General features: G+C 36.6%; 1 protein-coding gene across 4 annotated transcripts; it reads left to right on the forward strand.

The window, feature by feature from the left end:
* Window positions 1–4,474: 4,474 nt before the first annotated feature.
* Window positions 4,475–25,452, forward strand: LOC18430594 (26S proteasome non-ATPase regulatory subunit 11 homolog). Of its 4 annotated transcripts, none has more exons than XM_088866506.1 (4): window positions 4,475–4,710; window positions 12,879–13,076; window positions 22,023–22,830; window positions 24,486–25,452. In XM_088866506.1, exons 3-4 carry the CDS (start codon window positions 22,033–22,035, stop codon window positions 24,966–24,968), a joined length of 1,281 nt encoding a protein of 426 aa, XP_088722632.1. In that variant the 5' UTR covers window positions 4,475–4,710; window positions 12,879–13,076; window positions 22,023–22,032; the 3' UTR covers window positions 24,969–25,452. The 4 variants fall into 4 exon arrangements, with proteins under 4 accessions (XP_088722632.1, XP_088722603.1, XP_088722674.1 ...); XM_088866477.1 differs by having other exon boundaries at window positions 4,475–4,550; XM_088866548.1 differs by lacking the exon at window positions 12,879–13,076.
* Window positions 25,453–27,168: the final 1,716 nt, after the last annotated feature.

Genomic DNA, 27,168 nt, shown 5'->3' on the forward strand with positions numbered 1-27,168 from the left:
GTCCAGAGGTATAAAGCATCCATCTTAAAAATGGATGCAAATAGGTGGTCCATCTAAAATATATATTTATTGCCAAGCCCGCATTTCTACAATATGCGGGCTGGCTGCATAGAAACTGTCCTTACTGTAAATTTTTGTAAAAGCCTCACCCTTAGCATGTATCTGTACAAGCAGGTATTCTGTGTGAGCATGCATGTGTATTTTATAGTTGGATAATGAATTGTTGGATTGCAGTCTCACAGATTGTTCTAGGAACCTGCTCAATAGTGTTAGTGTGTGTACGCACACGCGATGCTCGCATGTGCATGTGTTGTCTTTTGACATTTTTAATATTGAATTGGTTGATGGCATTATTGGTTATTGTAAGAGGCTCCATTATATGTGTGCATGAATAGTGTGTTTGTGGACATGCACGTAGGAGAACATATGTATACATCCTTCAATTCGGAGTCAATAGTGTGTTTGTGGACATGCACGTAGGAGAACATATGTATACATCCTTCAATTCGGAGTCAAATGTGAATTATCCATGTAAACGGAATTGTGGGGTGAAAATATGATGGAAAAATGATTTCCTTTTCTTCTAAAAGTTGTGTATACTCTCATGGCATAAACTGTCACCATGTATTTTTCCGATTCGAAAGAAAAAACAAAACATGTTTGTCTGGAAGTTTGAGTACTGATATTTTTTAATATTGAAAAGGAATAATGATAGTAAGATCGAGAATATCTATAAACATTAAAAAATATTGAAAAGGAAACGAAAATATGACTATTTATTCTTAATATAAGGAGGTTTTAGCCATTGAATATGAAATCCAATCAATGAAAATGTGCACAATATTTGAAAAATTTTGTTTTGGATCTTGTGCTTAAACAATGATACATCCTCAATCACCAGATTTCAAGTATAATGGTTAATGATGATTGTGATCTCCATATATCAAAAGTAAATAGTCTCATTGTATAGATTTCTTATAGTTTAACCACAAATTATTTATTATTTAAAATTAAGTTCTTAGAAGTGACCTAAAACTTGGGTGAGACATGGCCGGTTTCTTATATTATACGGTCAACTCGAAGTCGGGGACGATGCGGAGTCTTGAGCCCAAGCCTTGTGTTTGAACATCGCATGAATACGAAGCATGTATGTCCAAGCTGCTGATGCTCTGGCCAAAGGAAGAGTTCACTTTTCTTCTTTGATGGTCACTTCTTTTTAGTGACTTTTTTGTTCTTTATTATTGTATACCTTGGATTTTTCTATGAGTAATGGAAGCTTATGCTATCGTTCAAAAAAAAAAAAAAACACCAAGCATGCATATCCAATGCGTAGAATGAGAGACATTTGATAAATGAAAAATGATTCGTCACATTTAAAAGCAAATTGAAATCATAGAGAAGAGAAAAATCGACTTTTTTTTTTTTTTTTTGAGAGAGACCAAGGTATATGCAGAAGATAGAAGTATTTTTGGAGAGAGATTGGCTATTTCTAGGTAAAAGGGCTGGGGTCGTTGTGGTAGTATCTCAAAACCTTAGTCACCTTTCATAGCTACAGTTACCGTGTTGTAGTTACCATTCCTATTGATAATACCCGACATGCATTATCCATTTTTTTCGCAAAATTGACGAGAAAACTAAGGTGTCTACTTCCCCATTTCCTCTGTGATTTTTGTGCTATAGTCTGCACCATCCAAATACTATGGACTGTGAAGATGCTGCAACCCTACTTATTGCAGTAGAGGTGCAGCCCTATGTGAATATTTTCCGTAATAGTTTGATTTACTTTGTAATTTTCCTACTCAATACACTCGGGAAATGAATGCAAAATATTCTTAATTGTTGTCGTTAACCCAACCAATGAGGTTAATATAAGATGGCCACCTTATACTATACAAGCAAGGCACACTAAATTTTGTTATGATGGCTTGAAAGTCTATGTTCAGATCTAAGTTTGAATTTGAAATTATAAAAATAGAGCTTATTAAGTAAATCTATAAACACCTTATTTTGAAAATAGATGGTCGAGATAACTTGTTATAAAATGCTCAACTTTTAGGACTTGATATTCTTTGTTAGTTTTATGTGTATAATCTTGAGGTTGAGATGATCGATTGGAAGGCTTTCTAACTTCATAATACTCTTTTGCATTGGAATTTTGAGGTGCATCACCCTTTTAATTGGGGGTGTGGTTTGTATAGGGGTGCAACCTTAAATAATCAGAGTAAGGTGCACCTCTAAGTTTTATTATAAGAGGCAATTCTACATAAAAAAATCTTAGGATGACCTGAGAATATATTTCCATCTCTAATTATAAATTTTAAGTTTCATAGACGGTTCAGATAATTGCAAGATGCACTATTTTTTGGACTCGAAATCTATTTTTTATATACCATATATCTCAATGTTGTGATGATTAATTAGAGGGTTTCCCAACATCAATAACAACCTTTTCGAAGAATTTTTGAGGCATTACGGGAAAGTTTTCTATGCCTCCTCTACAACATAAAACTTTTATATTCCCCTATGCAATCGTCCATTCTAAATGGACGGCTTAGATGGCCCCAATCACAATGTCACCCTCTATACTATTTTATTTTGGTATTTTCTAGGGCATCCCATCCTCTCTTGATATCACACTTATAAAAAAAATATAAAAAATATTCCCAATAAAATAAATTAACTAAAATGCCTCTGAAAGTTTCAGGGGTATTTTGGTCATTATATTTTATCATTTTTTTTTTTTTTAATATTTTACTTAGGTGTGCCCCATTGAGGTGATACGATGTACAAAATTTCATGTTTATATAGTTAGTAGAAAAAAAATTAAAAATAAAACACTCAGGGTCAGATCTAGATTAAATAGTTATTGGCTCACTAGATCTAAATTGGACGACTGGATGATGGGGAAAGTATATATCTTTTATATTGCAAGGGAAGCATAGAAACCTTTCCCGCATTGTTGCAACTTTATATAAATTTTTTCAGGCAAGCCTTCTATGCTTCTCCTACAATATAAAACTTATATACTTCCCCTTATCCAACTGTCCATTCTGAATGGAGATTGCCCCGTTGCAACTTTATATAAATTTTTTCGAGCAAGCCTTCTATGCTTCTCTTACAACATAAAACTTATATACTTCCCCTTATCCAACTGTCCATTCTGAATGGGGATTGCCCCGATCACAATGTCATGTTTCTAAATTATTTTGTTTTTAATTTTTTCTATAAAATATTTTGATGCCAAATTTTGTGCATCTAATCCTCTATTAAAGTCCCACTAGTAGAAAATATAAAACAATTTATTTCGAATGAAATAAATGATCAAAATACCCCTGAAAGTTTTAAGGGGTATTTTTACTATTATATTTTATCAAAAAATTATTTTTAATATCTTTTGTAGGTGCGTGCCAATGAGAAGATGGCACGAAATTTTATATTCATACAATTTTATTAAAAAAATTTAAAAATAAAATACTTTAAGGCATTGGATCTAAGATCAAACAGTGAATGACTCACTTGATCAAAATTGAACGGCTGGATGGTAGGGGAAGCATATATCTTCTACGTTGTAAGGGAAGTATAGAAACTCTCCCCAATTTTTCTTTGGAAAAAAATTATATAAGGTTGCAACCTTCAAATGTAAAGATGCACCTCAAAAATCCATCTGAAAAGATTGTTTCAATGATGAAAAACCCTCTAATTGATCACATCTCGATGTATGAATATGCGAAAATAAAGATTTTGAGTCTCAAAAATAGTACATCTTGCAACATATTATCTAGACTATCCATTTTCAATATTTCATAGGTTTATAGATCTACTTGATTTTAACAATTTTTGTATTTAAAAATTAATAATTAGATATGAAAATAGATTTTGAGATAATCCTTAAAATATTTTATATCAAAATTATATGTTATGATAAAATTTAGAGGTGCACCTTAATTGGTTTGTTTAAAGTCGCAACCTTATAAAAACCACACCCCCTTTCGTTTGATTTGAACTTTGAGCAACCATCTAATACAATGGTTGTATCATAGCATAATGCAACTACATTTTTAGAAAACCATGTTTGAGTTATTTGTATGACCCCAAATTTTGCAGACACACTTTCTTCATTTCAATAATTAATCCCAAAAAAAAAAAAAAAGATGTTCGATTTGAACCCTAGATATGGTAAAAATGAGTCCCCTCCAAAAACAAATCTAGACCATTCATTTTGTGAATTTCAAGATGTTAGCATTTATAAACTTAAAATCATTTTTTTATAGTTTAACATTGTTTATCTAATGATAACAAAACCATCTAAAAAAATCAAAAATAAAAATTTTTCTCTAAATATTAAGGTTAAGCTTATTATCAAAATGAACTACCTATGTTAATTGGGATAAAAAAAGTACTTTCTAAATTGTGTTTTCAAATTTTTATTTTTATTTATAATTATTCATTATAATAAAAAAAAAGTGTAAAGTTTATGCAAGGTTTTTTTTATGTCCCGTAGGGCCGTTTGGATGCTTGATCCGGGCTCTCTGCTACTCTTGCTGGCCAAGGTACCCCCCTCTCTTCTCTCTCTACAAACCCTCACACCAGGGAACCTCTCTCTCTCTTTCCCCCCCCCCTCCCCCCAAAACCCCACACCAGATACCAAGTCTCTCTCTCTCTAAATCTCTATCTCCACTCTCCCTCTAATACCCCTTTTCGTCTGTTCCGGTGGTGTCTCTTACCCGCTCTCTGATATCAAGTTTTTGAATTTGTGTTTTGTTGGATTTGCTTTAATGTTTTGAGTGATCTGATTGCTATCTATGTTATTTCTGTAAAAATTTTATGGTTTATTAACTATTGTTTTGTGCAAATTTTGGTCATTACTCCTGTCTTCATCTTCTATGTTATCATTTCTAGATCTTGCTTAACTTGCTTTTATAGTTTATGAGTTTTGTATCTTGATAGCTGGATCAGGAAATTTCGTTTCCTAATTACCCCACAAAAAAGAAGCAGATAAATTGGATTTTCTCTTGCACTTTAATGTGCTCTGTAATGCAATATGAAACAAACTCTCTCTTTCTATCTCTAATGGTTGCTATGTCTAATGGGTGGCCTGGACTGGTATCTAGAGACATTTCCAATGAGTTATCTGGTTGTGGTTTAGATTCCAGCGAGTTTTCTTGTTGTGGGATTCTGGTGAGGCATCCTGTTGTTCGTTGCATGGGAAGAGGTGGGCAGTCCTCTATGTTTTCTTAAAGATCATGGACATGGTGAGAGGTTATAGTTGAAATTAGGGTTGATTATTCACAAATCAGAACCTTAATTCGCAGAGACTCTAATAGATGACAAGAACGAAGGAAAAATCATAAAACCAAAGAGGAATCTGCCTCCCAAATTATATTCACTCAAAGTTCTCTAGAAAATAATAACTCTTCCTTCTCAACCCGTCAATAACAAGTATTGAAGTAACTATTTATCCAAAAAAGATAGTATTTAAGTAATTTAGACACCCTAGAAAGCTCCTACAAAATCCTGACCATCTACTCTATTTGATCATAGCCACCCATTATTATCTTAAAAATAAATGACTATACTTGCCTCTAATAAAATCAGAAATAAAAAAACTAAACACCCAAAAAACTTCCCCTAACTACATTACTACCCTTTTTTGTCTCCCATGGTTCTATGACCCATCTTTTCCCAGCGATAGACTATTGGTTGTGGCTGGGACATGGCTGCATCATTCCCCCCAGTTGAAAGGAACTTGACTTTGGCAAGTTATCTTCAAAATAGAGGTAGTATGAATCTGGATCCACCCCTTTGAACTCTTGATCGAAAATCTAAGTGTTATCAAAGTATGGTCTCCCCTTCCACTTGACTAGATATTGGCAATATGAACCTTCTCGAGTCTGAAAGCTTTCAACCTTCAAAACTTGCTCAATTTCGTCTTCCTTTTTTTTGATAATTGCTTCATAATATCAACAACTAGTTCTTCTTGGGCTTATAGAGGGTCTTCATGAAACTCAAATAAATCAACAACATTAAATATCAGGGAGATATTCAATGTTTTTGGTATTTCTACCTCGTATGCATTAATCTCATATTTCTTCCAAATTCGTCAGTGGCCACCTTCTTGGACTTGTACTTTCGCAAGTACACCATTACCAAGTTACGCTCTTTGAAAATCTTCTCTCTTTGATGCTCATTTGAAGCTTCTCGATACTTTGCATTACTTTCTTCAGTTTTCTTTTTGATTTGAGCTTGGAAGTCTCGAATATGCTCAACAAAAGCATTGGTGTCTTCACTTACCTTGCCTTGCACTGGTAATGGCTCTAGGTCAAGCACATGATTAGGTGTCCTCCCCTTAATAATTTCAAATGGTGATTTTCTCGTAGACCAATTCACCGAATTGTTGTAGGTAAATTCAACATGGGGTAAAGCTCGGTCCCACTGAGATATGTTATCACCAACAATACTCTTCAAGAAGGTGCCAAGGCTCTTATTCACTACTTTAGTTTGCCTATTTGTTTAACGCTGATAAGTGTTAGAAAATTTTAGCTTGGTTCCTGGGCGCTTTCATAAAGTGCGCCAAAAATGACTCAAGAACTTTATATCTCGATCATATGTAATGGACTTGGGGACACCATGTAGCTTCACGATGTCTTTGACGAAGATATTGGCTGTGTGTAGCATCAATACTTTTCCTACGAGGAATAAAATGTTCCATTTTGGAAAGTCAATCAACAACAAAAATAGTGTTTGTTCGCAGGCTCGACTACAAAGTCCATGGACATATCAACCCATGGGGCATTTGAAATAGGGAGGGAGTATAAAAAATCGTATTTTATGTGTGACCATTTGATACTTGGCCAATTTGGCATCGGGCCACAAATTTGTGAACGTCCCTTCACATGTGAGGCCAAAAATATTTCTTTGACCATAGCCATGGTTTTTCCCTATCAAAGTGTTCGCCTTAGTGTCTTATGTCTGACCATTTGATACTTGGCGAATTTGACATTGGGCCACAAATTTGTCAACGTCCCTTCGCGTGTGTGGCTAAAAATATTTTTCTTTGACCATAGCCATGGTTTTACCCTATCAAAGTGTCCACCTAAGTGTCTGCCGTCAAAATTCCATAATTATCTGCTACTTTAAGGAGCACTCAAATATACATAACGATATACCTTTAAATAAATAGCCATCATGCATGAGATACTCACCAATGGGGTCCCACCCATGAACATGTCTTTCTAGGACCTTGCTGAAAATTTGGTGATCCATATATTGTTTTTTTATTATTTCAAACCGCAACACTTCCATGGACAAAGTTCCAAGCAAAGACACCTTCTTAAAGCATCAACTACCTTGTTTTAGGTTCTGGCCTTGTGCTTTAATAGGAAGGTATGTTATATTTTATAAGAGAGGCCATCCACTGGGAATTCAAGTGCTGAAGTGCTTAGTGATTCGAGTATAGAATAAGCTCCCTATGGATCAAGTAATGTCTCCAATAACGCAAGGCTTGCACCATTCTCAAGATCATCATCATCATCATAGCCTTTTCCCAATTAATTGGGATCAGCTTACGAATCCTGGTCCGTCATTTTTCTCTATTAAAGGCCATACCCTCAGTCAGGCTATAAGTCCCCATATCTTTCTGAACTACATCCAACCACGTCCTTTTGGGTCTACCTCTTGCCCTTTTATGTCCTTCCACTTAAACTAACTCACACCTCCTAACAGGTGCTGTACTTGGTCAGTGCCACGCATGGCCAGCCTACCTCAGTTTTAATCTCTCTCATGTTATCGCCTATTGGTGCCACAAATAAATTCTCCCAAATAGATTCATTTCGAATTCTATCCCTTCTTGTTTTGCCACTCATCCATCTCAACATCCTCATCTCTGCTACACTCATTCTATGGGTATATTGTTTTTTGTCCTCCCAACATTCAACCCCATAGAGCAAAGCTGGTCTCACAACTGTCCTATAGAGCTTGCCCTTCAGCTTCATTGGCATGCGGAATTGCACATCTCCATTTTGCCTATCCAGCTTTAATTCCATGTGTGACATCTTCCTCAATCTCTCCATTTTCCTAGATTATCGACCTAAGATATCGAAAGTGCAGTTTTTTTTGTACTTCCTGGTCACCAATCTTAGCTACTTCCTCATCTCTTCTCCTATTATTAGTAAACTTGTATTCTATATACTTTGCCTTAATCCGGCAAATTTTCAAACCTTTGGATTCTAGAGCATCCCTCCAAAGTTCTAACTTTGTGTTGACATCGTTTCAGGTCTCATCGATCAAAACTATGTCATCTGCGAACAACATGCACCACGGTACCTTATCCTATAGGTGGCTAGTTCAGTCGTCCATAACTAAGACAGAGGTATGGGCTGAATGTTGATCCTTGATGTAGATCTATTGTCATTGAAAATTCACTTGTCTCTCCACTAGTTGCGCCATTCTCAAGATCATAGACCAAATATTTCTTACGTGCTTCATTCAACTTCTCACTAAAGAAAGCCATTGGTCGCCCCTCTTGACTAAGACCTGCCCCATGCCAATATTTGATGGATTGGTTTCAACTTCAAACACCTTAGAAGAATCTGGTAATGCGATTACTGGTGCTTGCATCACCTTTTGTTTAATTAGAGTGAAGCTCTTCTTAGCGGCAGGATTCCATGCAAACTTCCTAGTCCTCATACAATCGATCGCTGATGCTATTCGAGTGCAGAAATTTCTGATAAAGTGGCGATAAAAGGTCGCTAGGCCATGAAAATAATGCACCTCAATGAGTGACTTTGGCACTGGCCACTTAGCTATAGCCTTCACTTTTTCTTGGTCCACCTTGATTCCCCTTGAATGAAACAACATTTCTAAGAAAGATAACATTGTCCGTTATAAATGGAGCATATTTTTAAATTCACAAAAAGTGATTTCGTCACAAAAAACTTGTTCCACGTAGTAAGATGATCATGTGGGCTAGCACTAAAAACCAATATATCATTAAATAAACCGCAACAAATTTACCAATAGAGGGACGAAGTAGCTCAGCCATTAGGCCCATGAAGGTGCACGGTGCATTAGAAAGCCTTAATGGCATTACCAACCACTTATGTAGTCCATTCCAACTTTTGAATGCGGTGTTCCATTCATTCCCAGGACAAATTTGGATTTGATCATAACCACTCCTTAAATCGATCTTTGAGAAAACCTTGCCTCATGAATCATATCTAATATATCATCCAACCTAGGTATGGGAAATCGTTACTTGATTGTAAATTTGTTAATTGCCCTCGATTATCTATGCATGTCCTCCATGAGCCATCCTTTTTGGGAGTTAAGAATGTAGGGACGCTACATGGTGACATACTTTCTCAAATCAAATCCCTTTTAAACAAATCAACAATCTGTGTATGTAACTCCTCATGTTCAATGAGGCTTATTCCGTAATGGGCCAAATTTCGTATGCTAGAACTGGGCACCAAATCAATGTGATAGTAAATAATTCTCATTTGCAGATGGCCATTAGGCAATTCTTCTAGCATCAAGTGTTTATACTTCTCAAGTAGAGGTTCTATAGACTTAGAAATTGAAGTAGGTGGAGAATTTTCTTTTGCAAGCAACATATAAATCACATCCATATCCTTGCTATCCCCTTTTATTTTTGCACATTAAGTAACTTTGGACTTGCCTCTTTAGTGGATTTAGGTATAGCAAGTTGCTTCATAGGGTGGGGTGTAATGTTAATGCCATCCTTGACAAAGGAATAAGTGTTTGGTATGGTTTTATGCACCATATCCCGATCTTATATCCATGGCCTACCAAGTAAGATGTGGCATGCATCCATGGGTGCTGCATCACACTATGCTTCATATTTGAAATTAGCTCCAATGGAAAAAAGAAGAAAAAAGACTAAACATCCAGTTAGAATTGATACCTCACCTCTTTTCTTGAACCATTGAATTTGTTATGGGCGTGTGTGCTTGTTCTCCTTCAGTTTAAGTTTATCCACCTTTCCTTAGACAATATTTTCACTTCTCCCACCATCAAATAGTATTGTGCAAAACCTGCCACATAACGTGCAAGTGGTCCAAAAAATATTGTCGCAACCTCTTCTCTTCATCAAATGGTCTTGGAGTTGATAATACGGTTCGTTGGACGATTAATGTTTAACCCCCTTCGTCTCCTTATAAATCCTCCTTAACACTTGTGACAGGATCAACCACTTGATAAGACTGGCTTGGACCAATATCACCCTCTCTCTCAGAGGCATGTTCATCACCAACTTCTACTCCATAATTTTCTTCTACCAAAATTGACTTTGATACCAGGTTGATGTAAAGGGCAATTATATATCTTTGGATGAGTTGTTGGCACCTGAATTACACAATTTGAGTATCTTCGTGGGGTGTTTTAAATGCTGCTACCCCTCTCCCAACACTACCTCTCCCCCCCCCCAAGTTAGGTTTTGGCTTAGTTGGGAAACGCTAAGTGGCTTGTTTCCCTTGTGCCCCTTGGGTGGTTTTCTAAAGGTTATAGCTTACTGCCCTGATGTCGAAGTAGAGCCCCTTGTAACTGAGCCCTTCCTCCCATGGTCTAGATTAACAATTTCCTTTGCCTTGAAGGCCAATGTGTAAGCATCAGGCATCTTATAGACATCCTTGAAAGCCAATTCGTTATTGATGTCTTGATTTAGCTCATTCAAGTAGTGACTTATCGTTTGATCTTCAAACTCCTGTAAACTTGCCCTAGATGTCAAAGTATAAAGGGGAATGATTTCATGCAACGGTTGTATAGTAATATAATGAAACACCCTTAAAAATCCATGTTAGTGCCATTTGTTTGATCCCAATTTTTAAATGTACACCTTAGAAAGTGTTATTTTAGCCCAATCAACATAAGCCGTCCATTTTGTTAAGCTGCTTAAGATTTTTATCTTTTCAAAAATTTTAGATGACTTTGTTATCATTAGATGAACAATGTTGAAAAAGAAAAAAAAATGGTTTTGAGTTAGCAAACGCCTAGATCTTGAAATTCATAAAATGGATTGTCTAGATTCAATGTTGGAAGGGACTCATTTTAACCATATCTGTGATGCAAATTGAATTTTATTTTTTTTGAAAATTGACTATTGGGATGAAGAGAGGGTATGTGCAATTTTTGGGTGATACAAATGCTATAAGCATGGTTTTCTAGAAGTATGGTTGCATTATATTACTATACATCCGTTGCATGAAATCATTCCCCAAGTATAAAATTCCTTAGTATATTCACTGACCAACTTTTTCTCTTGCTTGAGATTTTTACACCATAGTTCACTGGTAAAAACTTTTAGTGTTGCTTTGTCTTTATCTTCTCCCATGAACTAATGTAAATTGCCTTGTTGAAGACAATCTTGCTATAAATCATCCCACCAAGCTAAAACATGACTGGGAATTTTGTTACCACTAATTTCAACTTTTAGTGATCAGCTATATCTCTATATTCAAATACTTTATTGACTTTACTGAGCCAAGCAAGAAAAATCATCCACATGAAGTCGCCCATGGAACTCTAGAATATTTATTTTAGTTTCAGGTTCTCTTTCCCTTTCCAACAATTGAAGAATTCAATCTTTGAATTCATCATTAATAGTGGCCACCTTGGGTTGTTCAGAAATGAGATATATACATCTTTCACCATTATTGCCTTGAACTCCAATGCCGGTCTCCAGATTCCTTCCATGCCGAACCTGATCGACTTCTTGCGTGAGTTTATCAACTCTCTCTGCTAGGGCTTGAACTACTTGAGTCAACAAGCTCCATGCTTCATGACGTGCCTCTTTTGAAGCCATCGTACCGGCTCTGATACCACTTAATTCACGAAGACTGTAATAGATGACAAGCGTTCAAGGGGAAAAAAAGAGCAGAGAAGGAAGGAAAAGTCATGAAACCAAAAAGGAATCCATCTCCCTAATTTTATTAACTCAAATTTCTCCAAGAAATAATAACTTTCCCCTCGATAGCAAGTATTTAAGTAACTTAGAAACCCCAGAAAGCTCCTACAAAATCCACCAGTTAGTAACTTAAAAATAAATTACTAAACTTGCCCCTAGTAAAATCAGAAATAACAATTGAAATAAAGAAAAATAAAACCCAAATAACTTCCCCTACTTACATTACTGCTCCCTCTTGCCCTCCATGGTCCTGCGACCCTTCTTTTCTCAGCCATGAACTATTGGTTGTGGCTGGGACATGGTTGCCTCAAGTTATTTTGAGGCCTAGAGCAAATGAAAGGTAAGAATAGAGAGTGGCTTCAATACCAGCGAGAGCTTTATTGGGGAAGATCAACTTCCTTTCTTTATTGCCATGATCCTTTCTTGGGGGGTAGGAGAGAGAGAGAGAGAGAGAGAGAGAGAGAGAGTTGTGGTTGGAGGGTTCGAGAGAGGAGGGTGGGTCTGATCTACTGAAAGTCCCAAGTCCACGCCATTTGCCCTAATCTAAACCTTGATTGATCACCTTTTTCATTCAAAATAGTTGCAGCTAGATCGTGATTACTTTTTCCCAAAAATTCGTGGTTATATTTGTTGATCATCATGAACTTAAGTCGCTGTTTTATATCAACCAAATCAGCAACAGTTTTGACCGATTGGACCTCCTTCTCTTGATGAAATTGCTGCAAATGATTTATATTATGAGTGGTCAATGGTTGTGGATCATATTGATCTTGTTTTGAGCAAAATTGATCGATTATTTGCATGAGATCATTGCCTGTATGCTCTTGTTTATTGAAAGCATTTATATAAATTTTCCTTCCTATGAAAGGTTATATCATATTTTCCTCAACCTTGTACTAGTCATATTTCCCTTCTTATTGTATAAGAAAAGGATATTTATCATATTTAACTCCTTCAGGAAAAAGAAAGTTTGTTTAAGGTGTCGTAATACAAAGAATGATGCATCTCAAGAGCAAGGCGCACTTACCTTATGCTATAAAAGTACGAGAAATCTCAATAGTAAGGCGCAACTAGTCTTATACCACAAAAGTAAAGTGCACTCGAGAGTAAGAAACACCTCGAAATTCACCAGAAAAGATTGTTACGAAGCTGGAAGGTATAGATCTACTCAAAGCGCACCATTTTTTGAACATTAAATTTCATAATTAGGAGTGGAAATGGATTTTCAGGTCATCATAGGAATTTTTGACACTAGATCTACATCTCCATTAGAGGGCACAAGGGTGCACCTTTTACTTTAGTTTCCCAAGTAACATCCTAACTTCGCTAAATTAGCTCCACCCATTTAAATTCCAGTGTATTATCAAGGAAAATAACATGACTATGAACATTATCCTTAGGCTCTGCTTCTGCAAACATGCAATTGTTGCTGCTGCTGTGTTATTAATTGATCAGTATTGATACCTTTGTTTGCCATCATACTCGCTCCTGATTTGTCTTCCTTATATTTTTATCCATCCACCATTACAACAATCATGCTAAACATCTCAGAAAGATTAGTATCCATACAAAGATCCTTTTTTGGTTTATCCATGTGAAACCACCAAAAACTATGAAAATTGTGTTCAATAGAACGGAAACAGAGCCTTCCTATCCTATCATTATTTGCCTCCGTAGCTATCACAGTAGGGGCATGTGTTTCAATACTAGTGGAGTGCTTGTTTGGTGACAGCCGAATGGGTTTGCAGTGGCATCGTTGGATGCCACATTTTACCCTCATTTTGGTGCCACCACCTGTTTGTGAGTGAAAAATTAGAAAATACCAGTTTTCACAAAAAAGCAAAATGGTGCTTTTTGATGCAACTCAATGCGAAAATTAAAATAAACACATGCTGCTGCAAAAAAGTGGTTAATCTTTCCCTTGTATTTCATCTTAGGTTTTTGTGTCCCCATGGACCTCCTAACCATGCTTTATGCTATCACCAAGAAAACCACTTACTGAACCATGATTATCGTTTATGTTACCATTCAAATTAAGCTTAATACAATCAATAATCCAATTGGAAACAAAATATTTGATCTCTGGGTTGACTAGCAAAACAATCAAGCTATGAGACTGGTTAATAGTTAGCAAGTTGGGAAATATCAATATATTGACTCACCATAAAATTAGAGATAAATTGAGTTTATTTTAAAAAATTGGGTAAAAAATCAAGATCGGGAAAAATACTTTATGTAAAAATGTCGCCAATATATCGGATCAGGCTCAAAAAATTAGAGTGAAGAACATGGACAGGTTTAAAAATTTTAAAATTCTAAAAAATAAAAATTAAGCCGAAGCCATCAATAAGTAGTCCATCCATAAAAACTTTACTAAACTAATATAATTAAGTTTCTCATCCCATCATTCAAAATTAAATACAAAATTCACTAAAATGATTCAAATTAAACATAAGGCATGATAGAGTCATTAAAATTAATAGAAAAGTTAGGAGTTTGGGAAGGTGTAAGCCCCAAGTCATGTAGCCATGCATTATCATCATTATCACGATCATCATATTTGTGGAGGTGTCCTCATTTTCTGTCTCTTTGAAAACCTCTTCTAACAATGACCCAAACTGTTCAATATTAATTGCATTCCAATCACACTTTTGATTTTTACGAGATGTAACAATCATCTTCGAGTTCACTCTTATGTAAACCAAGTCGGTTAATATAGTTGGTGCCAATTTATACCGTTTTGTTGGTTTGTGTCGCCTCAAAAGCACTCCAATTTCTTTCGCACGTTGATGAACTAAATGGTTGACTTAAAATCCGAATAGAAACCATTCGAACCAGTGGAATGCTTTCTCCATATACTTCCCACCAAACTCCTACATAATGAGATATTTTTTGGCCACATATTTAAGATACAATTAAAAGTGAAATAAAATTTATTATCTTAAAATAATGAAAAACTAATAATATAAGAAGACATAAAAAACTAATAATACAAGAAGATATTTACGAGGATGAGCCAAGCTGTTGATCCCACGTATGGTACTTCAACAACTCTAAAAAGGATACATTTTTTTGTTCTTTCTGGATTATTGTACCTAAAATCAAGGTAATACCAGCCTTTACTTCAGGATTAGCAAGTTTAACAAACTCACCACACATTAAAGATGGATTAAGAAATGCGACGGCAGTATGAATGGGGGGATTATATTTTCCTTACACCTCTTTTCAAAATTCTTCAACAATTCAAGATACCTAGATTCATTGCCATTACAATTCCTCTTTAGTGCTTCCCTTGCCCTTTATATTGCTTCATATAAATATCCCATGGTTGACCCCTCACTATAAACCAAACAAAGCACCTTGATAATAGGCTCTATTGTCGTGATTGTATCTATTGCATCATTCCAAAATTTGGAGCTTTGAATTATTTTTGTGATTTTTTTTCCCATTTTTTGCTCTTGCTATAAGTCGTAGCTCTCAAAGGTTGCAACCATCAATCTCAAACCCTATTCTACTTGCAATATAGCTTGAACCATCAAAAAGTTAGTGGCAAATCTAGTCTTACCATACCGTTTCAAATCCCGTCCATTTGTGTGTTTTCTCATTAAATCTAAAATAATGATAGGCCGATACAAAAAATCCACTATAAACTTAGTACCTTAATGACATATTTTACCCAAGTGACATCTTTATCAATATCTTCTAGAAGCAAATCTAATCCATGGTCAGCACACCGTGTTTCATGAATATGAGGGAATTTCGATTCTGTTAGATCACCAACAAGTACATAATTTGATCTATTGTCAGTCACAAGTGCAATTTTTTATGGCCCTAACTCCTCAAGGACTTTAAGAAGGATATTTTTGAGAAATAATCTAGTTTTCCTACGCTCAGATACCTCAAATGCATTTATAAAAACTGCTCCTTTGGACAAGAAGCAACAACCATGAAGAATGATCAAATTTTCATATTCGACCAGAGATCTACCATCAAAGTGCATCTTGATTTAACCCATGACTATTTTATTGAAGCTATATATGCATTAACTTCTGTCCTAAGTTCTTGTACCAATTTAGTGCGAAGAGATGAGTAACTTGGCAATGTGTAACCAACACCAAAATTGATACATGCATTTATCATATTAACAAATAATTGTGCATTGATAACATTAAATGCAATATTATTCATGATAAATGCACAGGCAACTGATTTGTCAACAAAGACTTTATCTTTCTTATTTAATAATGATGGTAAAGAACTTTGTTGCAAACGAGAACCGGTAGTAGCAATAGGTTTTGCTAGCAATTTCACTGGTCTTTTTAATAACAATTATTTTCGCATCATTACCTCTAGAGAAAAGATTGTGAAGATGGTCCCATACATGTTTAGCGATTGACATGAAAATTAGACTGGCTACATGTCACATGTTCCACCAGCCATGACATGATCAACTTCTTTTTGGTTATCCCTTCCTTTCCCCCAGGAAGAAGAAGGAGGAGGAGGGGGCTAAGGAAAGAAGGAGGGGGCCAAGGAAAGGAAGATTTGAACCTGTTTGTTTGTATCATTGACAGTTCGGGAAGGTAGCTTGCTTACCAAGCCAACCATTGGAGAAGCTAATCGCCAGAAGTAGGAAACCCCCCTCCCCACCCGCAACTCCTTGTTAACCAAAACTTGCTTCCACCAGAACTTCCCACTACTAAACTAACTTTCATTCATCGATATCGGTACTGTTGCTTCGCAGGTCTACGCTGGAAAGAATCGTTGGTCTGGCTATTTGGTCGAGTCGGCCCGTTCTACTCCTGTTGAAGTTGGGAATTTCTTCTTGTATAGGCTGCTTGCAGAAATAGTTGACCGACCACATATTGCTATTAACTAGATCAATAAAATTGTTAGCAAATTTTATTGTTACTACCATTTCTCGTTTGCAGTAAAGTTCTTTACCATCATTGTTGAACAAGAAAAATAAAGACTTTGTTGACAAAGAAGTTGCTTGTACATCTATCATAAATAATATTGTATTTAATGTTATTAATGCACAATCATTTGTTAATATGATAAATGCATGTATCAGTTTTGGTGTTGGTTATAATTGCCAAGTTACTTATCATTTCACACTAAATTGGTACGAGAACTTAGGACAGAAGTTGATGCATATGTAGCTTCAATAAAGGAGTCTTGGGTTCATTCAAGATGCACTTTGATGTCAGATCTTTGGTCGAATATGAAAAATTAATCATTCTTCAATATTGCTTCTTGTCCAAAGGGATCAGTTTTTATAAATGCATTTGAGGTTATTGAAAACACTGGATTATTTCTTAAAACGATGCTTCTTAATAGTCATTGAGGAGTTAGGCCCATTAAATATTGCACAACTTATGACTGACAATGGATCAAATTATGTACTCGCTGGTGATCGAAGAGAATCAAAATTCCCTCATATTTATAAAACACGGTGTGCTGCCCATGGGTTCGATTTTCTTCTATAAGACATTGATAAGGATGTCACTTGGGTAAAAGATGTTATTAAGGATGCTAAGTTGATAGTGGATTTTTTGTATCCGCATATCATTGTTTTAGATTTAATGAGAAAACACACAAATGGAAGGGAATTGGAAATATATCATAATACTAGATTTTCCACTAACTTTTTGATGGTTCAATCTATATTGCAAGAAGAGGGTTTGAGATTGATGGTTGCATCCTTTGAGTGGAGAGCTATGAGTTATAATAAGAGTAAAGATAAGAAAAAGATCTCAGAAATAATTCAAAGTTCCAAATTTTGGAATGATGCGATAATACAATCACCACATGAAAGCTTCTTGTCAAGGTGCTTCGTTTGGTTTATAGTGAGGGATCAACCATGAGATGTTTATATGAAGCAATACAAAAGGCAAGGGAAGTACTAAAGATGAAATGTAATGGCAATGAATCTAGATATCTTGAATTGTTGAAGAATTTTGAAAAGAGGAGAAAGGAAAATATAATTCATGTTGTCGCATTTCTTAATTCATCTTTAATGTGTAGTGGGTTTGTTAAACTTGATAATTCTGAAATGAAGGCTGACATTACCTTGATTTCAAATACAATGATCCAGAACAAATACAAAAATGTATTCTTTTCAGAGTTGTTGAAGTACCATACGCTGGATCTAAATGTATTTGATGGTGTTGCAATGGGATTATTGTCAATAGCTCTGCTCATCCTCGTAAGTATCTTCTTGTATTATTAGTTTTTTCATTAATCATTATTTTAAAAAAATAAATTTTATTTCACTTTTAATTGTATCTTAAATATGTGGGTAAAAAATGTCTCACTATGTAAGAGTTTAGTAGGAAGTATGTGGAAAAAGCATTATGTTGGTTCAAATGGTTCCTATTCGGATTTTGAGCCAACAATGTTTCTCATCAACATGCAAAAAAATTGGAGTTCTTTTGAGGCGACACAAACCAAAAAAATTAATAAATTGACACCGACTATGTTAAACGACTTGGTTTACGTAAGTGTGAACTCGAAGATGATAACTGCATCTCGTAAATGTAATGCAATTAATCTTGTACAACTTGGTTCATTGCTAGAAGAGGTTTTCAAAGAGACAGAAAATGAGGACACATCCACAGATGATGTTGACAGTGATGATGACGATGATGAATGGCTACATGACTTGAGGCTTACACCTTCCCAAACTCCCTACTTTTCTATTAATTCTGATGACTCTACCATACCTTGTGTTTAATTTTGAATCATTTTAGTGGATTTTGTATTAAATTTTGAATGATGGGATGGGAGACTTAATTATATTAGTTTAGTAAAGTTGTTATGGATGGATTATTTATTGATGGCTTTACCTTATTTTTTAGAATTTTTAAACTTATACGTTATTTTCACTCCAATTTTTTGGTCAAATCCCATAAAATATTTTTGCCGATTCGTATTTTTATCTGATTTTTTCATCCTGCTTTTTAAAATAAAACCGATTTATCTCTGATTTTATGGTTAGCCGATATGTTGATATTCCCCAACTTGCTAACTATAGCCCCATCAAATAATGCTGCTTTTTTGTACTGGATTCATGTTTGTTGTATTATCGCAATTGGTTATGATCTTGAAGTGATTAAGAATGTTCCAAGGACATATAGTTGCAACACACCTTCTGGAAACAAATTCATCTCTTATTCTCCGCCCCTCTACTTAACGTGACTCTCATTGTCAGCACCAAATGTGTGAAAGCCCTCCTAATACATGTTTCCAAATCACATTATATGGTTCTATCCTGCCGTGTATTTTGCTCCACCAAATATTTTCTATTCCTCTCCTATTTTACCATTTCTCAATCTACCTTTAGAATTTATACATCCTTGAATTCCCAGTCTCACTTTTCTTCTTGGAGATGCCTCTATCTATATAACAGAGGGTTTTTTTCCAGAAAGCATCCCTTCTTCCTGAAGGAAATACCCATTTATTCTCATGCTTAATCTAGCCAACATTTTCTAAATATTCAAACATACGAGATATGCGAGCTTGATGCTAGCTCTGCGATGAAGTTATATTCCCTGCACCTTTGTTAGAGCAACAAATCTTACCAAATAGGATTCTATTGATGCTAGGGCTGGCAATGGACTTGGACTCGACCTCGGACTCTCCGAGTATTCCTGACATGTGTCCGGGTATGGGTCAAACATTGGACCCGTGGGTAGGGTCCGGGTCCTTCTTAATGGACCCAATGATTTTCGGGTATGGGTCCGTGTACTAGTGGATCCGCCCCATACCCGACCTGAGACCTGAACTTTTCCACCTCTTTAAAAAGCTACCCTTCATTTTATAACAAACTCCCTCACATTACCTTTCTAAATCTTTGTATGTCTGACTAAGTTTTGTTGAAAGAGCCTACTAGTCAAGAAACAATCAAAAGGAATCTTTTTAAGCAAGGGAAGGGGGTAGGCTGGCAAGCCTGACCTAAAAGTGAGCTCCAACCATTGGCTATCGGATCCACGTGTGCAGCTGCGATTAGGCTAAGGCATTGCCTACGTGCAAAAGTGACCCTTTTCCAAGAAGCATAAAGAGAGGGAGGCTGTTGTCTACTAAGATTAGTCCCACACCGATGGGAATAGAAAGAAATAAGTAAGTTGAGTTCTATAAAAGCAGACGTATTGGGGTGCTTCAAGCAAAGACGCAGCCTATTTCCAAACTTTTTTATTGGCTAATGTCGGGGATGGGTCCGGGTCTCGGTTCCAAAAGTGCCCATAGGGTACAGGTACGGGTATATTAAATTTAGACCTGTTGGGTCCTGGTCCAGGTCTCGGTCCGGGTATATGTAGTCTATCTCGGGTCCGGGTCAGGGTCCGGGTCCGGGTTCAGCTGGACCCGACCCGTTGCCACCCCTTATTGATGCCACTATGTCCTCTCAATCTCTGACGAGGTCCTGACTTAGGATTAACAAAGAACACCATATATACTGAACGCTTCCCCCACATGCTTTCATCTGCACTACCCCTTCGTGAAAGGAAACCAACACAGTAAGAGCGGCCCTCCGGTCCCCCACTTCACCTTAAAAGAGTCTGAAGACTAGAAGCACACTGCTTAAGATAGAGAGTGAGAAACAGAAAACCACCCTTGCAGTTTAGTTTCACAACTTCTCAAACAAAAAGGTTGATACTCAGCATTTCTGCATATGTTAATTAACCCTAAGATAGATCCTTCTATGCTCTAGACGGTCCTTAAACCCTTGTACTCTATGAAGAAAATCAGCACCTTTGAAGGGCGAGAGAGATCAACTATCAGTAACCTCTCCTTGAAACTCCATATTATTCAGTGTCCTATGGTTTCCCAATTTACATAAACCATTTCCTAATGCTTTACATAAAGATCATCCCTACACTCATGATCCCTTTAACCCCAGACTGCTTATCTGTATTTGTCATTTTAAGTTTAATTTCACACGAAATAATGGATGTGATACATATTTTCCAAATATTTCTCTTCAATGTTTCTTGTTTATTGAGATCTTAATACCGAATGCTGCATGAAGGTCTCTCCACCTAGAACCAGAGATTATTTGTAGCATCTATGGGGTGCTATAAATGCACCACGTGCGCTAAGCTCTCTGCACTCTCATGTTATCTTCATTCCTAGCTGATGGGGTATTGCCTGTTCCTTTAACTTTCCAACTATTGCACGCAGGTGCTAACTGAAATATAGATAACAACTGTTTCTTTCTGTCTACCAACATAGCAACATTGTATCCCATATAACCTTTACATTCTTGGCCTTAGTAGACTAGATTCAGCTGGTCTGTCAAACCTAGTCTGTCAATTGCACATTCACAAAGTGAAGCTTCTGCACATTTACAAGAGAAACATATGCTATCCATTTATAACAACGCTCTCCCTCCATTGCATCAGGTTTGGGTTTTGAGGTGCATTTTCTGTTAAACTGTAACCAATACCCATGGTTTGAAGGAGAAAATTACTCTTCTTTTCGATGTACTCTACTTGAGTCTACATTCATGTTCAATCTCATAAAGTTACCCAGTAGAGCGTTTTGGGTTGCAACTTAGGTATTTATGAACATAAAGTCAATTTCATAATTTGGTGCAAGGAGATTGGATACCCATACTTGTATTTTTCAACCAAATAATTTAGATATTAAACTTTCAAGCTTCAATTCTACAATTAAATTTGAACCACACTCTAAATTAAGGAAAAATGATTAATCTATACTTCACAGGATTGTTTAATCGTTTTTCAAAGTGCTTTCTATTATGCCATGGGAATAAAAGCAGTACGAGGGTTTTGTAACCTGTTACTTGGGCATCTGCAGATGAGCCTTAAAACCATCTTTACCAGCTTCCTTTAAATAAATGGATCATATATTTGAGACCTTCTTTACATTAGCTAGATTTTCACTGATACATGATTTAAAAGCATTTCCTTTTGTTATGTTTGTAAAGTTGTGATTACCAGAATTGAAAAATTGTGGCATGTATTTAAATCATTTCAACCTCTTATTAACACTTTTTCTTTCTTGGATAAGGTGTTCTTTTTCTTCTTAAATCCGTTATTAATCTTATCTTGGAACCTCTCATGCGATTGTAATGGACATCCAGGTAGTCAACCATGTCTTTTGCCACGTCCTCAGGAGCTCTCCCAGCTACCACAGATTCAATAGCTGAGGCTTTAGAAGCCAAGGACCCATCGGAGTCCATCTCCATCCTTTATCGCATCATTGCGAACCCTTCTTCCTCCCCGGAAGCTCTCCGTGTTAAAGAGCAAACCATCTCTAACCTCTCTGACCTTCTTCGACAAGAGAAAAGAGCCGAAGAGCTTCGAAGCCTTCTCACTCAGCTGAGGCCCTTCTTCTCTGTAATCCCCAAAGCAAAAACTGCAAAAATAGTGAGAGGTATCCTAGATGCAGTTTCTAAAATACCCGACACCTCTGAGCTTCAAATCTCTCTTTGCAGAGAGATGGTGGAATGGACTCGAGCCGAGAAAAGGACCTTTCTTAGACAGAGAGTTGAGGCAAGGCTTGCTGCACTGTTAATGGAAAGCAAGGAGTACTCAGAAGCTCTAACACTTATCTCTTCACTTGTTAAGGAGGTTAGAAGGTTAGATGATAAGCTTCTTCTGGTTGATATAGACCTCTTGGAGAGCAAGCTCCATTTCTCATTGAGGAATTTGCCCAAGGCAAAGGCTGCATTGACAGCTGCCAGAACAGCGGCTAATGCCATATATGTGCCTCCGGCTCAGCAGGGCACAATAGATTTGCAGAGTGGGATTCTTCATGCTGAGGAGAAGGATTACAAGACTGCTTACAGTTACTTCTTTGAGGCTTTTGAGGCGTTCAATGCTTTGGAGGATCCAAGGGCAGTGTTCAGCCTCAAATATATGTTGCTCTGTAAGATCATGGTGAACCAGGTATGTGTATCACAGAACAGAACTTCTGAAGCTCAAAAATTTGAACCAATCGAGAACGCCGTAAATGACTTGAAACCAATATTTTGATCCATTTGTTACAAAAATCCTGAAACCGTGATTGATTTTAATTAAACTAACCCTCTACGGTGCTTGGGCCTATGTTTGTATTATCATGAAGGAATGACTTCCAATTAATGATGGACCAATTAAATTTATTCATTTTCTGCTCACTTCATACAAAGGAGTGTCACTGCTGTATTGTCCACTGCCTAAGAGAGGATCAAATTTTGGTGAAATTGAAAACCATGCTTAGATCCTTATGGCTGACACATGGATTGAGTTTCCTGTACACTTGGTTACCTCTAGCTAATTACAATGCAGTTATATCTATGTATTGTTATGCTCTTTAGTTTTCCAACAGTGAGTTACATGAGAATGAAGGGTTGATATGAACAATCCTCCACTCAATTTCTGCTTCGTGGAAAAACACCAGTATCGACCATCTATTGACAGTTAATGTAGTTTGCTGTTTGTAAGCTACATGCATTGCTATATAGAATCCCAACTTTATTCCAATGTTTTAAAAAACGGTCCGCCTGACGCCTGGGCGCCCTGAACCAAAAATCCGCCCGCCTAGACCCAGGCGACCCTACACGGGCGGATGTACCTGGGCGGGCTAGGCGTTTTTCATTTTTTTTAAATTATGGGGCGTCGGCCTAGGCGCTGGGCACCAGGCACGCCGCCTAGCGTTTTTTAAACCTTGCTTTACTCTAGTGGCTAATGGCATGTGCCTTGCATGATGCTCATCAAGAGATTAGATGAAAATAAACTAAATAATATTTTTTATTTCTTTTTAAGTCATTCAGTTTTTTGTGCCTGCTTAATTTTCTTTCTGTCCTTTTGAAGTTTTTTTTTTTTTGTGGAGTTTCCTTTAATTGTTATAAGCTAAATACTATCATAGAAACTTCTGTTTTGTTAGTTCCCAATTTTGATAGGCATAATTAGCATATAGAGGCATCAAAAAGCACCCAATAGATGAACTATTTAACATCTCACCCATTTCTTTTGATTTAATTTCAAGAAGCCCATGGAAAGACCCATATTCAGAGTTAAAATAGCTTATATTTTATGATAAAGGGCTAAAATGTTAGTCAGTTGATATTTTTGTTGTGGGTTAATAAATCTCTCGTCTTTTTTTTTTCTCCTTTTTCTTTTCCATAAAATCTTTTTCTTTTTTAAAATCAAGATTAGATAAAACATGAAAGATATTTTTTTAGGAGATGTGGGGATTATTTTAATTTTATTTTTTGGCAACTTTATCATTGGATTTATATAACACAGCAAAGAGGTTTTTAAGTAAAGAGATTTTTGGGTTGATAGTTTATAGAGGGGGAGATCTTAAAAAATTGGGGGGGCAAGCGATTAGCGAGAAAATTGTCACACTCCTACCTTTTTTTTTGGATATGTTAATGGTGGGAATTTAGGGTGGGGTATTATGATGAGGCATCCACCCCAAACCACCGAGCCCCAACCCCGTTCCTGACACATTCCTACTTATTTTCCATTGCATATAGATATGCATATGTCTGTGTGCACGCATGCGAGAGAGAGGTAATATGTCCTTGATTTGACTGATCTTTATACGCATGTCCCAGGCCGATGATGTTGCTGGAATAATCTCTTCCAAGGCGGGCCTTCTATATGTGGGTGTCGAACTAGATGCCATGAAAGCGGTGGCAGATGCCCACTCGAAGCGCTCTCTCAAGAATTTCGAGACTGCTCTTAGCAACTACAAAGCTCAGCTAGAGGAAGACCCAATAGTGCACAGGCATCTTTCTTCACTTTATGATACTCTCCTTGAACAAAACCTTTGCAGACTTATTGAGCCTTTTTCAAGGGTTGAGATCCACCATATAGCCCAACTCATAGGCTTACCTGTGGACCATGTGGAGAGGAAGCTTTCTCAAATGATTTTGGACAAGAAATTCGCAGGGACTTTGGACCAAGGTGTAGGGTGCCTCATAATATTCGACGATCCGAAGCCTGATGCTATATATCCAGCCACTCTGGAGACCATTTCTAATATCAGCAAGGTGGTTGATAGTCTTTACCTGAGATCTGCTCGGATTATGGCGTAAGTTGAGTAGTTTTCTGGGCCTTGTTACAGGCTAAAAATTTTCTTAAATATTGTGTGGTTTCTGAGATTTTGTACAGTCAACTTACTTTCAACTAATGCGTATTTTCCTCCAAGCTATAATGGTGCTGGAAATTGGTTTTTGGAGAGAGAGTAGAATGCTGCTGGAAATTGGTTGTTGGAGAGAGAGAGAGAGAGACATGGATCATTTCCACTAATCTATCCTCGATTGAGGTGAGGTGGAATGGGTTGTACATGTATTACTCATTGTGCCCAATGTTTTAGATTGAGTGAGGCCTATGGCCTATATCTTCAGATGGGCCCTTCCCTCTCCAAAACAAAGCTGTAAATCCATCAGATTATATTAGGGTATTTATGGGATTGTAGACTGATCTATGGTAGCATCGTTCAAGTAGTATTCATCCATTAGTCTGGAAGATATTTGTATGTTACATTCATCAATATCAGTGATTAAATACTTATTGGGCTAACTTGTGCATCCCTAAAGTCCGCCTGGACTGCAACCCGGGAATTCGGAGGAGAGGCCCAAAAATCATTTTCTCTCTGGATCCTTGGGTAGCCTTTGATATTATTTTTTGACAGCTGAGTCAGGCCTAAGAGTGGGAACCTTGTTTGGCCCATTCTGTGATGGACTCGAGCTCCTGACACTAGCCAGTCGGAGCCTGAGTCGGCTGATCTATAAGAACCATGGATCAGGCAGAAGGGATTCCACCTTATATCGGCTAGAACTGGGTCAACCTCATCTCACTTCTCATTTCTCATGTTGGAAAGTCTTGCTACTACATGTATATGGTAAATGAATATACCTTCTGAACTGAGAAAAGCTATGCATATGCATGGATGTTACATCATTTTTGAGAAAATGAGGCGTGAGATTTTACATCGTTGAAATGCTGGGTCTGAATCCTTAATCAAATCGCATTTCAATATTCTGATTGTAACCGCCTAAATGCTCTAGATTTGGTTTTGGTGTTGATAAATACCAATGATTTAAAAAATGCTAGGTCGGTACTGAATTATTCAGTTCGACTCGGGAATCGGTCAATCTTTTTCAGTTTTATGTATATATAGAAAAATGGCCGAGTCTAGACGGTTTTATTTAGATATGGGAAAACAATCGAGTTTAGAAGGTTTTCTGTATATATAGGAAAATGGGTGAGTCTAGAAGGGAGCTGGCGGTTTTGCACATGGTGGTTTTTATTGGTTCATTGTTTTATCGTGGGTTTACAATTTTCTTTTTTTACATAGTGAAACGGCAATTCAGATTACCGATTCACCAATCCAGACCAGTTTTTGGAGTGCCTGATCCGGGTCACCACTGTGCTTTTTAAATTGCTGATAAATGCCCAATTTGGTCATTTCCACCTTGGCAAATGTGATTGGGAAAAATGAATTTCAAGCCTTCAAAAGTTCAAAGTAATGTCACTTCGCCATTGATTACCCTTTAGTCATGCTATTTTTAATGTAGACTTTTTGCCCGACGTAACGTACTAATATGTTCCAGATGAGAGTTTGCCATACGCGCTTTTTTAACATGATAGAACTTTTTTTTTTTTTCCTTCCCTTTTTTCATCTTGTTGGCAAAGCATATAACATGAACATGCATGTTCATAATTTTTGGCATTTGGTGACACACCACCGAGGATGCGACTCTGTTGAGAAATTTTTAAATACTTTACTGATTTTCTTTGTTGAAATAACATTATAAACACACATAATCTTATTAAATCTCACCTTCACCCTGTCATGTGGATATATCATGTTAAAAATGCCAATTTTGGGTTCAGCACTTCGAAACTTATTAGTGTTAGAGGTTGGCACATGAAACTTTATCTTTGTAACGTGCCATGAAGTTACACCTTTAGATTACAGTAATTTAATTTCATCGAATAGTTCTTAACAATTTCATGGCCAACTGTATGCCCTCTAATCTCCTAGACTATTTTAGGTCAGGGTTTTGGATTTATGCTCTAAATTTTCCTGTTAATCCCTGTGGTGTAGCTTCAATTGTGGACCTATTTCATGCCATTGTCTCTTTCTTCGTATGATACAGTTTGCGTTTTTTTTTTTTTTTTTTTGAGTGTTTTTTTATAAAACAATGAAATTTTTATTTATGTGATCAAATTTATGAAAATTAGGACTAAGAATATTCTTATGCTTAAACTCGTATGAAATGAACGCTG

The sequence above is a fragment of the Amborella trichopoda genome, chromosome 1, assembly GCF_054954075.1.
Source record: "Amborella trichopoda isolate Santa Cruz 75 chromosome 1, AtrichopodaSantaCruz75HAP2 v2.0, whole genome shotgun sequence".
NCBI classification, from domain to species: Eukaryota; Viridiplantae; Streptophyta; class Magnoliopsida; order Amborellales; family Amborellaceae; genus Amborella; species Amborella trichopoda.